The sequence below is a fragment of the Alligator sinensis genome, unplaced genomic scaffold, assembly GCF_000455745.1.
Source record: "Alligator sinensis unplaced genomic scaffold, ASM45574v1 scaffold1462_1, whole genome shotgun sequence".
Lineage (NCBI taxonomy): Eukaryota > Metazoa > Chordata > Crocodylia > Alligatoridae > Alligator > Alligator sinensis.
This window is the reverse complement of record NW_005842850.1, coordinates 526,662-541,509: the sequence shown is the minus strand read 5'-3', so window position 1 is coordinate 541,509 and position 14,848 is coordinate 526,662. Positions and strand designations below refer to the sequence as shown.

General features: G+C 49.0%; 1 protein-coding gene across 1 annotated transcript in view; it reads left to right on the top strand.

The window, feature by feature from the left end:
* Positions 1-14,848, top strand: part of STARD7 (StAR related lipid transfer domain containing 7) — a 22,808-nt gene that overhangs the window by 2,221 nt on the left and 5,739 nt on the right. Inside the window, exons 2-5 of the mRNA XM_006035536.3 lie at positions 11,615-11,796; positions 12,070-12,119; positions 13,603-13,713; positions 13,802-13,884. Coding sequence (XP_006035598.1) covers positions 11,628-11,796; positions 12,070-12,119; positions 13,603-13,713; positions 13,802-13,884 — 413 coding nt within the window. The 5' untranslated portion in view covers positions 11,615-11,627. The remainder of the gene's footprint in view (positions 1-11,614; positions 11,797-12,069; positions 12,120-13,602; positions 13,714-13,801; positions 13,885-14,848) is intronic.

The following is a 14,848-nucleotide window of genomic DNA, read 5'->3' as shown; positions in this document are numbered from 1 at the left end:
CTTTAAGAGGAGGTTAGACGAACACCTTGCTGGGGTCGTTTGACCCCAGTACTCTTTCCTGTGCATGGCAGGGGGTTGGACTTGATGATCTGCTCAGGTCCCTTCCGACCCTACCAGCGATGAAACTATGAATGGTCTTGATGGTCCACCCTGGGCAGATGCAGAGTTTTGAAAAGGGGGTGCAAGTGGTGCGATGCCTTGTCAACACACAAAACACAACAGCTGTTTTCCACCTGATAACAAGAAAGCTAGAAGCTTTGCTAATGTACCCAGGGCTTGGCACAGTGTGATTCAGTTCATGATCAAAGCAAAACCAAAGGTGACTTGAGTAAAATATGCTTTCTTTTGTTATTTCATATAAAAGCCACAGCAGACTTGGCCAAAACATAATCCAGAGATGTTGCCTCGTTATCCCTGGAGTCATTACAATTAAAAGTACGTGTCTTTCAGATTCACGAACCAGAATCTGGCCTTTTGGAGCTTGGCTGATGGTGACTCCAAGGCCCAAGTTCATATCTTTAGCTAGAGTTGGAACTCAGGATGTGAAAGGTTAAACATTTAAATGAGAAGTGTGTTTACCAGTAATGCATTACCAGCTTACCTAAGCAGTAAGGTTGCATGGCAGGCAGGAGGGAGGAGCAAGGAGGAGGGGAGGCGCAGTGGGGAGGACTAGTACCCATAGCTAATCTGCTCTCTCCCTCCCAGTTTGCCCATGGATGCAGTGGGCTGGAAAAACCCTCACCTGTTGCTGCTGTCTCCAGCTTCATGTGGGCTGTGTTGCCTGACAGGGCTTGTGGCTGCCACCTCCCCCCACATCAAAGGCCTTGGGAGCAGCTCCCAGCAGCAGCTGTGTCTGAATGGGTTGGTGTGCAGCCCCCAGCTCCCCTATGCTGCTCCAGGCAGGTGTCTGCAGGTCCTCCCCTGGTGCAGGACAGGGGAAGCATCAGTCCAGGGCTTTGCACCTCCCGGCCAGGACTAGTCCTGTGTTGTTGGTTAGCTGTTTAACCAATATAATCAGAAGTCAAATGGATCATTTTTATTTACATCCCTAGTTAAAACCAGTCTGTGGGCCTGTAAAACATTAGCTTTGATACCAAGAGAGGCTAGCAGACAAGAGAATTTTAGAAGGCGTAGCTGGATTAGTGGAACATCATGGCCATTAAAAAAGCACTTGTTAATGCACATGGAGTGATGAGTTTAGAAGGAATCCAGGAGATTCAGTTGACTTCATGGCTCATCTTACTGTCACTGGTGCCTGAATAAAAATGCTGCTGTCATTGCCAGGCAGTTGGTTTTAAATGTTGGGTGGAGCAGGAATCAAAGGGGGGTGCAGCTGCTCCCATGCCTGCCCTGCATCCACCCCTGGGTTCCACATTAGCTGTTAGCACACAGGAGAGTGATCTGGGAGTCACTGGACGGTTCAGCTTGGTGCTCAGCCACCGTCCAACAGGCAATGAGGGATTATTAAGAAGGGACTTGTGAACAGAACAGAATGCTATGCCCTTTTATAAATCCCTGGGGTGTTCACACCTTGAATCCTGTGCCCAGTCCTGGTTCCCATGCCTCCAAATGAATATAGAAGAGCTAGAGGCAGCCCAGAGAAGGGTAATAAGGATATTGGTGGTATGGAAGAGCTTCTATACGAGAAGAGACCAAAGAGGCCAGACCTGTTCAGTTCAGAAAAGAGATGCTTGAGTGGGGATAGTATTTTCATAGACATTAGGGCTGGAAGGGACCTTGGAAGATCATCGAGTCCAGCCCCCTGCCCCAGGGGCAGGAATTCAGCTAGGGTCAAAGGATCCCAGCAAGGTAAGCATCCAAACATTTCTTAAAAGAGTCCAGAGTAGGTATTTCACCACCCTTGGAGGGAGTCTATTCCAGGCCTTGGGGGCTCAGACAGTAAAGAAGTTTTTCCTTATGTCATCCCTTGGGGCACTCTGGTGAACAGGTGTTCCCAGATCCTGATGCACACCCCTTATATACTTATAGGTGGCCACCAGGTCACCCCTGAGCCTGCACTTTTCCAGGCTGAAGAGTCCCATGGCTCTCAGCCTTTCTTTATAAGGCCTGTTCTCTTGCCCTCTGATCATGCGTGTGGCTCTCCTCTGCACACTCTCAAGCTTCTCTACGTCCTTCTTGAATTGTGGAGCCCTGAATTGGATGCAGTACTCCAGCTGCGGCCTCACCAAGGCCAAGTACAACAGGAGGATGACATCCTGAGATTTCCTTGAGAAGCATCTATGGATGCAAGCCACAGTTTTTTTTGCCTTACCAGCTGCAACATCACATTTGTGGCTCACATTCATCGTGTGGTCAATCATGACCCCCAAGTCCCTTTCGGCTGTGGTGCTAGTGAGCGTAGCATTGTCAAGCCTATAAGCATGATGTGGGTTTTTTTCCCCTGAGGTGGAGTACTTTGCATTTTTCTGTATTGAATATTATCAGGTTTTTATCCGCCCACTTTCTAAGTCTATCAAGGTTAGCCTGGATCACCAGCCTATCCTCGGGTGTGGACGCTGTACCCCAAAGTTTGGTGTCATCGGCGAACTTGGCCAGTCTGCTTCTGACACCAGTGTCCACATCATTAATGAAGCTGTTAAAGAGTACAGGTCCAAGCACGGTGCCTTGGGGGACACCACTGGTCACAGAAGGTCATAATGATTCACTTCCATCGACTACCACTCTCTGGGTCCGATATTGGAGACAATTCCCCAGCCATCGGACTGCGATGTAGCCGAGGCCACAGTTGGCCAATTTTTCCACGAGGAGATCATGAGACACCAGATCAAAGGGTTTTTTAAAGTCCAGATATATGAGGTCAATCTCTCTTCCCTTGTCCAGGTGATATGTCACCTGGTCATAGAAGGAAATAAGATTGATCAGTCAAGACCTACCCACAACAAATCCGTGCTGGCTGTCCCTCAGGATGTTGCCATCAGCCAGTTTGTCAAGAATGGTCTCTTTGATAATTTTTTCCAAAATCGTTCCAGGGATTGAGGTCAAGATGATTAGCCTGTAGTTCCCTGGATCTACTTTCCTCCCTTTCTTGAAGATGGGCACCACATTGGCTTCTTTCAGTCTTCAGGTACTTCACCTGAGTGCCACGAGTTCTTGAATATCCTTGCCAGTGGCTGGGCTATGATGCCTGCCAGCTCCTTAAGTACTCTGAGGTGCAATCTGTCAGGACCCGCTGACTTGAAGGTGTCCAGCCTCTCAAGGTTTTCCTTTACAAGGTCTACACCAGTGTTGGGTATAAATTCACCCTCACCCAGGCCATCCCGCATCATGTTAGGCAGGGCAGTCCCTTTGGGCTGCTGAAAAACCAATGCAAAGTACCCATTAAGCAGGTTGGCTTTTTCCTGGGTGTCAGCTGTCCCATTTGGTTTAGCAGGAGTCCAGTGTTACCTTTGCTTTTCTTCCGACTCCCCACATATCTGAAAAAGGACATTTTATTGTCCTTGATACATGTAGCCAGTTGGAGTTTGGTTGCAGCCTTGGCTTGCCTGGTTCACTCCCTACAGCTCCAGACCAGTACAGAATACTCCTCCTTAGCGGTGATTCCTGCCTTCCATCCTTTATCAGCCTCTCTTTTTAGATGTAGGAGGTCCACAAGTTCCGTGCTGAGCCAAGGAGATTACTGTGCCCTTTTGCTGCCTTTCCTCTGAGATGGGATGGACATCCCTTGTGCTGGATCAGGGGTTATAAAATACTAAATGATGAAGAGAAAGTTGATAGGGATTTATTATCAACCAAGGGGTCACAGCATGAAATTACTAGGTAGGAACTTTAAAAAAGGAGGTGTGTTCACCCACATCATTTGAGTGGAACTCATTGCCATCAGATGTGGGGGAAGCTGAGAGTTCAGCCTGATTCTCAAAGGGATGAGCCCTGTTCTTGGAGGAAAGGGACACCAGTAAGCATGGGAGTAAGGGGCACAGCTTTGAATCACAATGTCCTAGACCAGTGGTGCTCAACCTTTTTTGGCCAGCAGGTGTGACCAAGCCCTCCATGGGCTGGATTCAGCAGAGCCCTACCCAGTCACACAGTTGGGAGGGGGGCAGCCTGGCACTGATCCAGCCATTCAAGGTGGGGAGAGTGCAGGCCTGGCCCTGCAAGAGGAAGGGGGCATGGCCTTGCCCAATTTGGCTGGGTGCAGGTAAGGGGGCATGGCCTCACTCTGATCTGGCCGTCCATGGGGAGGGTCATGGCTCAGCTCCAACCTGTCCCATAAGTCTTCGAATTTTGGCATCAGGGAGGGGTGGTAGTACCGCCACTGCACCCTTGCCACCAAATTTCCCAGCTCATGGGGAGTCCTGCAGGCCAAGCTAGAGGCTGCAAGTGAGAGGAACAAGGGAAAAAACCCTGGTCAAACCCAGCTCACTCTGTCTTCCAGCATCTGCTCTCTGCAGCCATGTGACACATGCCTATTTGATGTATAAGTAGGCTTGCTGCCCACAGAGCAACAGTTAGCTCCCCCCTGTTATTGGGGGGCGGGGGGGGGGCTATTGGGTATACGTTACTTGATTTTGGGGGACAACTAAAAAGAAAACGGACAGAAGTGAGGTTACAGGCTTAAAATGAGTGCTCCTAGGGGGGACACTGGGCAGAGTGCACCAGACAGTGCCTGCAGGCCCTGGAACACATCCAAGGAGCCAGTGGATGCTGCCCAGTGAAACTGCATAGAGATGTGCACAGAGCAGGGACAGGAAGGTGACCCTGCAGTCCCTGGGGTTCCTCCCAGCCGCAGCCTCTGTCCTGGTCAGGTAGATTGCCAGCTTGGCTAGGGCAGGAGGAGGCTGACCAGGAGGTCCTGGGACTCACTGGAACCATGGATAAACAGGTGTCAAGGGAGTACAGGAAGTGTGCTAAATGCATGCCTGTGGCAATGGCTCTGTGGAAGAGCTGCCAGCTGAGGACCCCAGTGGCTCACAGGATCAGGATGGAGTATATGCTTTTCTGCCAGGCATCCTTGTCCTCACTGCTTGGTGTCTGGGTGGGACATAAGGACAGGATTGCAGAGCGTGCAGACCACAAGCGTGTGGAGTAGGCAGCAATGGGTAGACTGGCTTGGTATCCCCCAGGCTGCTGAGATTGTGTGCTGGGGAGTGCTGTGGGGCAAAGACTGGGTAAGATGGACCTCTGATATCTGCTGCAGAAAGACATGCAGGCCTGCAGCAGATGCTTTAGTCCAGCAGTGGGCAATTATTTCGGGCAGAAGGCCGCTTACTGAGTTTTGGCAAGCCATCGAGGGCCACATGACAGGCAGCCAGGGGCAGATAAATATTAATTTTCTAAATTTTTTAGGGGCCCTGTGGGTTGGATAGAACGGCCTCACGGACCGCATTTTGCCCACCTCTGCTTTAGTCTCTCCGCATGTTCCATTGCTGGCTATTCTCAGGGAGCAAAGCTTTAAAAGCTGATGCAATTGGAAAATTGCAGAATGAGAACTTGCCTGCGACTGAACTGGGTTAAGTACGGTTTACACGGACTGCGAATTCTTATTCCATCATCCAAGTTAGCTTTGGTGGCTCCTTTTATTCCTGCAGGCTTATTGCTCAATCATAAGTGGAAGCATGATCGTCCAGAAATTATGTGAGGCAAATATTGCTTAGAGTGATATCTTTTGTTGGCCTGACTGTATGGTCTGGATGGAGTTAGAGATGTTTTCAAATGCAAGACCTTCCTCTTCAATTAAGCCTACAGCAGTTTTCCATTGACTGCTGCAGGGTTGGGGTCAAGTCTGTCATAAGAGTTTCCTTAAGTGAGTAATCCTCTTTTGCTCACAAGGGTTACTCATGTCAGTACTGTAGCTATTAGTGGGCTTAACGATTTACAGGATTGGGCCCTCCAAATGAACTGGCGGGGGGGCAGACCTGACCAGGGTCTCCTTCAGATTGGCTCTGCCAGTGTGTTTGGAAGGCAGCGTTCATTGAAATTTTCACAGTTGTGACTCGTTTGGTGGACGTCTGCAATGTCCTGGTATGTATGAAAGAATGTAGCTTTAACATAGGAGGAAAAGAAATTTTTCGGACTGTTAAGCATTTGGATAGGGGATGAGGAAGGGAGCCAGACAGAGACCCTTTATTTGGCATCTTATTTGCTAGCACTGTGCTAGAAACTGGCATTAATGGAAACTGTGAAGAGAATGTGGGAGAAGTTATTCTTTGCTCTGCATTATATCATTGCTCACATCTAACAGAGAGCTGCCAGCGGTATAAAAACCAGACTAAAAAGCTAGCCTGGCCTGCCATGTGTCATCTTAATGTCTTTGTATTCATGACTGAGATGCTATCCTCTGTCTTCTGCCTTTGTTGCTCAGAGCGCTTTGCAACATGGGAACCTATCATTCCTGTTCTGAACAGATCGAGACAGGTAGGCTTGCTTGAGTCCAGCTTGGAAATCAATCAAAATTGGGAATGAAACCCAGGGTCCTCTTCTGGCTCTGCATTCATGGGCACAGGTACCCTTTCAGATGCAAAGATTCTGATCAATTAAGGATAAACATAGCTATTAATATTATTGCATTATATCCAAACGTGGGGCTTGGACAGGAATTCATAGCTGCAATCTAAGACTCTGTTAGTTTGGCAGGTTTTGAAAAGAGATGTTAGAAGAGCCTGGGTGTGCAGTGATGGTCACCGGGAAGAACTATAAAGAGCAGAGGTATTGATAGAGAACAGTGCACAAAGGTACATGAATTATGGATGGACTGATAGTCTGTGCAGCAGGGAACTGTCTTATTCTGTGCTTTGTACCTGTTATCAATTGAATAGAATCATAGGGAAGTCAGGCTGGAGGTTGTATCTAGTTCAATCTGCTGCCTGAAGCAGGATCACCCCCAATCCTGGAATAAAGAGCAGTCAACCCAGAAAACCACCAATCTGCAGGTGCTGGTGGCTGGTAAGGAATGTGTTTAGGTCTTATTCTTGTCACCATCCCTGTATGTCTCCAAGCCTAGGTTTTCAGAAGGGGTTAGTGGTATTTTGTACATTGCTTTCTGTTATCCCCCAAAGGGAGGTTCCTTTTAAAGAAGACTTTTTGACATGCTTGGCATCTGTTCTCAAAATATTTCACCTTCTAATCCAAGAGCTGTGTGTCAGGGTGGTTTTAAACCTGCCTGAAAGGCATTGGGTGTTGGCTGCAGCCCAGGCTGGGAATTTTGACTGGGCTGTGCCACTGTTCCTGTTGACACTCACACCCAGCTGTTCCTGACTTAATTGGTCTTGCCCCTCAGCTCAGTCAGACCTATTGCCCTGTTTGGGTTCAGGAAGGTATTTTTCCCCATGGTCAGATTGGTATGGACTGTAGTGGGGGGGGGGGGGGGGGGTTGCCTTTTTCTGTAGTGGGGGATGTGGCCTCTACCTGGCATCTGAAGTGTATATTAACCTTTTATAGTAGCAGGATGTTGGCCACCGTGGTCCCCCTGCTTTCCCCGTGGCGGATTCGGGTGTGTTGTCTTGTGTTGACAGTAGCTTTACTAAGAAGTCAGATGATTGATTTATATAGGGTGGTTTGGACAGGGCACATCCCGCCTTGGGCAGAGACTACACTTGCGTACTTGGCACCTATATTTGCAGGGACTAGGCTTGCATATTTAGTATCTAGTACTATATGCAACTCTCCCCTTCAAGATTTCGTAAGCTGATCACTTTCCAATCCAAGTGCTGTGCGTCAGGGCGTTTTTAAACCTCCTTCAGAGGCATCTGGCGTTGGCTGCAGCCAGAGATGGTCACCTTCTCATCACCTTCCAGCACCTGCAGATTTGTGGGTTTCTGGGTTGATCGCTCTGTATTCAAGGATTAGGCTGGGATGGGGTTTGGACTGGATGTGACCTCTAAGGTCCCTTCCAACCCAGCTTCTCTATGGTTCGGTTCAGTTCGTACTTGTACTAGTACTTGTATTGGTTCATAGTACTTGGTAACCTGTCTTGACACCCTGTTTGAGAATCACTGAATTAGGGTGACGAATTAGGGCTGCAGTGAAAAACAATCCAGTTTATTGCATTTTCATGTACCACATGCCTTGTTTTGGGAAAGCAGAATGAAGGGGGAAAAAAATCTTTTCCTTTTAACTGAACAAGAGTTCGGTATCACTTTCCTTGTTGAGATGCACACCTCAGTTTTCGAAGGCTAATTTTCAGGGGGAGAGGTGAGCGGTATGTGAATAAATAAGGTAATGGTAAAACAAAAAAAACCACGTCTAGGAAAGAGGTTAGTATAGTAACCTTGGAAAGAAAACACCCTGTTCTATGACTGATTACCCCATCCCCTTTACAGTAATACTGGTGAAAGCACAGAATCCAAGACGCTGATGTCTTTGCGCTTGGTAACATCCTGTTATATATCCTTGGTATCTATTATGGAGCCTCGCTGTTCTGTACAGGAATCTGGACTCATGCTGGTAAAGCTTTCATGGTTGAAAACTCAGTGTCACCATTCTCAATGGCACAGAAAACTGCAGTCGAAAGCTGTCACAAAAACTTATTTCAGGCTGTTGAGAGGCTGCACCTGCGTCTTGTCATCAAGCCAACTAAAGCTCTTTATACTTCTATTTATATTCAGATAAGAAGCTTTTCCTCTTTGCCTATTACCTGTATTTCACAAACATCTGTGTCGCAAGGGCTAGGTGGATGTATCACAAGCTGAAAAAAGAAACCTTGGTTCTTCTTGGATATTTCTCCTCTCTATATTTTTGCTTTCAGCTTAATTTTTTCTTGCTTGTCTCTGTTGCTTGAGCTTGAGACCAACAATATAATTTCTTTTTGCTTCCTGAAGTTAGGTCTGTTTTTTACCTGGCTAGTTCCCTTCCTACCATGTATTCATGTGAATTTTTTTTTTCTCTTCAGTGCTTGATATCCAGTCGTAGGTGTACATAATTAATGCACTTGCTAGCACCCTAATTACCAAAACCTAAGGTTTTTGTTTCTGTGAAATGATGAAGTGAGATTCTATTTAAAAAAATGGTAATGCATGATCATAAATAATTGTAAATGTAACTGGGTACCTTGGAGCCAGTGCCAGGAGGGAGGGATCTGCAGAAACTTGCTCTTGCAGGCCTGACATTCAAGGCTGCATTCGTGGCTGAGCCTGGAATCCTACAAGTGAGCACGTGCAGAATTTAAAGCTGCCATAGTAGCCCCCATTCTCTGATGTTGGTCAACTGGTGCTCTTTAAATCAAAGTGGGGGCATGTGAGTAGGGTTGGGAAGTGGGTCAACAGACTGGTCAAGTAACAGCAAAAAATAGTTGTTGGATACTGTATTTTCTCACATACGATGTGCTCCTTTTTCCCCACTCCCAAAAGTTCCTTATCTTTTGGGACCTGAAAAGTGTGGGCAACACAAGTGGCTGCAGGATAATGTTCACAGGCCTTTGCCTGCCTAACCAGGAAAGGCCTTTGCCTATAGGTGCCAAGAACAGAATGCTAAAGCTGCCAGAGTCTAACCATGTCCTGATACCTGGTGGGAGTCATAGGGTAAGAGAAGAGGATGCTTCTGTTAGGCTGCCATAGGAAAGAGGTAGCTGTCAAGAAGTGCTGTTCCTACTATTGTGGAGTCCGTGGGAAAGGGTGGAGGGGTGCTCCTCCTTTCTGATGGCTTTCTGCCTAGCTGCCACATACATCCAGTGGTCAGTTGAGCTACTGAGCTTGTTATGTGAATGCTTCCCTTCCTGGCTGTCCTGGGACTGTGGCCTAGCCCTGGTAGGACAATGTGTTGCAGCAAAGAGCAACCCACCAGTGGCAGCTGCTGTTTGAGATTTCCTGCCAGCTGCTGGGCAGGCCAGAAGCGCTCTTGAAGACTTGTCAGTAATCTGAAATAGGCTGCATGGAGATCAGCTGGATCTCATGGGACCTCCACTCATAACAGGATTGACATGCTAATTGTAGTATGGTCAGCAGCTCAGTAATGCCCTGTCCTGGATTATCTGGGACAGCTCCCTTCCGACTGTGTCAGCACGGGCCTTGCCTCCCACCTGTTCTGGCTCCAGGCATCTCTGGGAACAAGCTAACTCATAAAGCTTCACCTTGTTCCAAGAATGGGGAGAAGTAATTCACCCCGTTAGTCTGAGATCAGGTAGAAGAGGGGGAAGGGGGTGTTGTGCTTTCTAGTTTAAATCAGAGATGCATAAGTTTTTGTAAGCAGTGACATTATGTGATGCTGTGAAGGGAATGCAGGGAGCAGAGCTGCTAAATAGAAAGAAGTGATTTGAATAGTAAGTGGGGGGAGGAGAAAGATGGGGGCAATGCTGGGGGTTCAGCGGGTAGGAAAGAGAAATAAAGCTGTAATCCACAGAGGGACAAAGCTGCTGCAGGTCACAGGATAAGAATCCATAGCGTTGGTCTGGACCAGATGTATCTGGATCCAGTCTGTGAGTGACCTCTTATTCCATGGTTTCCACCTCAAGTTGGTTTGTAAAGCTTTGCTGTCCGAGATCAGCTGCTCCAGGGTTAGTGATGGGACATGCAGGAATATTGCAGTATCTATGTATCTGTCTGGAAGTGATGGCTGCTTGGCATCTATGTTCTTTCCCACACGGGTCTGGCCAGTACACATAGCAGAGAGGCACTGTGAGCTGGTGATGGTGGGGGAGTAGGTGAATGAACCTCCTGGAACCATGGCTAATAAACATGGCCTTTGCTCGCCTCTCCACCAAGCTCCCAGGAAGCCTGTGGCCAGACGTCACAGCTTCCTGTTGAATTCACTGCGCATGAGCAGTTTCTCCTCAATAGACCATTTCCTGGGAACAGCACCCAAACAGGCTTGTGGATCCCGGTTACGGCCACCTCTCTTCCAGCTCTCAGCTGGAAACTCCATGGACAATCTTGGCTAGACTAAGCCAGGAGCTGAGAAGCCACTTCCCTCAGTGGCTTGCCATGCCCCTGCAGGGGAAAGCCTGCTGCTGCAACTGTTCCAGGCTTGCTCTATGTGTTTCATTTACTCCCTGATTAATGTGTTTAAGGTGCTGTCAAATGGGAAATACTTATGCTGGGCACAGAGTTTTCAATTCCTGGTAAAACTAGAGAGTCTTGAACCTGAGGCTGACAAGCTGTGACCAACAAGCAGCTGATTGTCCATGGACCGAGGCTGGCAGACGTGAGTCTCAAACCAGGCCCAGAGCAGACGGCTGACTGCCAGCCTCTTGTGCAGGGCTGCAGCACCTAACTTTCCACTTGCCAGCGTAAAGAGAGCCTGGGACTATTGTCCTGGGCTCCTCCTGTCCTTGCAAGTAGTGGTGCAATTGGGATCTGATCCCTGATTCCAAAATTGCTCCTTCTGCCCCAGCTTTCTAAGCACCAGGTCTGGCATGAATCACAGCTCTCCACTGCTGCTTTTTAGCCTTCCCAGAGCCTGGGAGAAAGTGTGTTGCTTTTTAACAGCTTTCACTAGGAACCTGTCATGTCTGCAGGCCAGCCAAGGGCATAGAGCTCTGAGCCTGTGGCTTTATGAGAGAGGATGGGGATCCAATGGAGCTGTTGGGTTTTGTGGCCATCACCAGGATGACTGAGGCTGCTAGCTCATTAGAAGTGCATAGCTGGCCTTGGAGGCTGTATCAGGCGGGTTGCTGGATGATACTGGCCAACTTGTGCTGATTCCTATCTCCCTTCCTCTCCCCAAGGTCCGCAGAGGAGATGAAGCGCACGCGGGAGATGGTCAGCTTCTTCCCAAGTGGCAGCGAGGAGCAGCCGGAGCCTGTAATGCCAGCATGCAGTGAGCCCACCTGGGAGCTGGTGATGGACAAGAAGCACTTCAAGCTGTGGCGACGGCCAATTGAAGGGAACCACCTCTATCAGTACAGAGGTAATCCTACCCCGGCTGAGCTGTTGCACTGTGGGTCTCATGGGAAGCCTGGTACGGCTGCGCGTGCCTCTCAGATGCTGTGTCTGCATTGGCTGTGGCTTCCTTCCCTCCCAGTGCTAAGCTGTTCTGCTCCCAACCAGAATCACTCCATGTCCCTTTGTTCTCCTTGCCAGCCCTGTCTTCCCCTTCTCCGTGTGCCATGGTGCCAGCTCTGTCTGCCTCTGACCTTGCCATACAGCCTGGCTTACACCTTTTTGTGTCTCTTCCCCACAGTTTTTGGGACCTACACAGATGTGACCCCCAGACAGTTCTTCAATGTACAGGTGAGCGTTCCCAGACCCTATGTCTAAGCTCAGAAAACCCAGTGGTGTAGAAGTACAACCATGTCCCTGCCTAGTGCTGCAGCCAGCCAGTGACATGGGCTGTGGGGCAGAGAAGAAGCAGGGGTGGCCTGCCAGTTGCAGCACTTGCTTCGTCATCACCTGCCCACAGTCAGGTGATCTGTGTGTGATGAGAGTCTCAGAGTCACAGCCAGACTAGGCAGGGCTGTCCAGAAGTCACAGCTAGTCCAAGCCAGGATCAGCCCCATACAAGCCCTGCCAGATGCATCCTTGTCTGACCTGTTCCTAACACCACGTTCCAGCCATGTACACAGCAGCAAGGCCTAGAGACACTTAGAGCCTCCAGCTTTGCTCCAGGTGATGCCAGGTGATGAGGGCTGGCAGTGCCCTTCTGCTGCCAGGGGGTTAAATGTACTCGAGAGATCCCAGGTGGAGGCTGTACCCCTGCTGTAGAGGAAAGCAAACCCCTCCCAGTCTGGGCCTATCTGGCAAGGTGGGGAGAACTCCTGATGCCCAATGCAGCATCAGTCTGAACCTTGAGTGTAGGGCAAAGACCCCCTAACCAGGAACCTCCAGGTTTGAGTCCCAGCAGGAACACTGGTCCAGCCCAGTCTCCCTCCCTAGCCTGGACTGCAGCCAACATCCAGCACTCCTGAGGAAGGTGAACAGGATTTTTCTTTTCCCTGTAGAAATAGGAGAGGAGAAAAAATTCCTTCCTGGCTTCATGGGGGAATTAGCAAAGCCCACAGGCACATTAGTTTAGCTGAGCTGGCAGTCTGTGGGTCTCTGAGTACAGCTTCTGCTCCCCAGCCATTAGCTTCACCCCTCTTTGGCTTTTCCTTTGTATCCATGGGGTGATCTCTACTCCCCAGTGTTTATTACCAAGAGAATTCAAGCTGTGTGATGGATGTTGCAGGTTGAGGAGTGTTCTTGGCCAGAAAGAGCCTGGAAGTTGGAGCCTGGAGACGGAGCCTGGAGACAGAGTTCTGTAGGAAAGATGGCTCTCCCAGGGCACATGCCTCCAAAACCAGACCCAAGTGCATCAGGAGCATGGTGGGTGGGAAGTCACCGGTGAGGCCGGACTTCGGCAGCTTGCTTGGCTGTCCACCTTAAACTCTGCAGTCACATGCTGCAGAAGGCTACAGGGTCAGATTCTAAAGCCACAAACCACTTCTTTGTAAAACCAGGCTGCCAGAAACAGCCCTAGAGGGGAACCGTGTCTTGCCCTCCTGTCCTAGTTTGTGCCACTGTGCAGTGAGATGACAGCAGGGCTCCTAAATTTCCCCTTTGGAGCCTTTGTCTTTTCTGGTTAGATGAAGCTGGGCTTTCACAAGCTTTTCAACAGACTTGGGTCTGATTTCCCAAGAGAATTGGCTTTTCCTTGCATATCCACCACTGGCTGGAAGAACATGTTATCACTTTGCTCCATGTTACTCTTCTCCTGAGTTCTTTCTTCTCTCACTAGCTGGACACCGAGTACCGAAAGAAATGGGATTCTCTAGTCATCAAACTGGATGTGATAGAGCGAGATGTGACCACTGGCTCGGAAGTGGTCCACTGGGTAACCCACTTCCCAGTGAGTAGCTCTTTTCCCTTCCCTGTCTCGGGATGTTTCTTCCCGAACCTGAGATGGGGAGGGACTGATTTTGTGTTTCTCCTTCTAGTACCCCATGTACTCACGGGACTATGTCTATGTCCGGCGGTACAGTGTTGACAAGGAAAATAATCTGATGGTGCTGGTATCACGGTATGTATTGCCACTATGGTCTAGTCAGGCTCCTGTGATCAGAGAAATCATAGAGAGAAATCAGTCTGGAAGAGACCTCCAGAGGTCACACTTAGTCCAGCTCCCTGCCTGAAGTAGGATCAGCCCTGTCCAAACCATCCTAGGCAAATCTATAATCTAAACTCCTCGTAAAACTACCAGCAACCCTGGTGTAACGCAAGACATACCCAAACTTGCCACCAGTAAAGCAGGGGAACCATGGTGCTTCTGTAAAAGGTTGTTAACATATGCTTGAGAGATCCCAGGTAGAGGGCTGTCCTTAGCCTGTGCAGTGTTCCCTGCTTTAACTGGACAACTGGGTTCTTGCTGACAGTATAGTAAGCCCTTTCTATAACTTGCGGGTTGACAACATATGGTCTGTGGGCCTGACTGCATGGAGCTTCAGCAGTGGCCAGGTCAGAGCTGGTCTGTCTCAGCCCTGAGCCTGGTTTTCCTGCCCACGTCTCTAAAACATTGCTGACTGCTGCTAGAATGAGCTGCCCAAAGCTTTGTGTGGCAAGATTCTGGTTTTCAGGCCTTTTTACTTCGGGCTGATTTGCTGGTTAAGTTGGGACGAACCTGTCTTGACTAGATGACTTTTTTTGAGTTGCTTTCCAGCCCAACTTTCCTAGGATCCTATGGTTCTTTTGCCCCCTTGCACATGCATGTTATGAGGCTGCCTCTGATTATGTGGGCAGGTGCAGTCTTCTCCACCAGACCCCAGCAGGTAACTCTTAGTGATGTGCCATTAATGTACATTTTGCCATGGAAGCCACTAGTCAAGCCTTTGGGCCTGATACTCTTAACAACCTGGGTTAGATGATCACAGACTAGGCATGGGCAGAAGAGAGAAGTGCCCACCTCAGGATATGGGTTTGGAGAAGTGCCTGCAGGGTGACATCAAGAGGTTGCTCTTTTTCTTTGGCACCGTGTTCCATTTCTTATG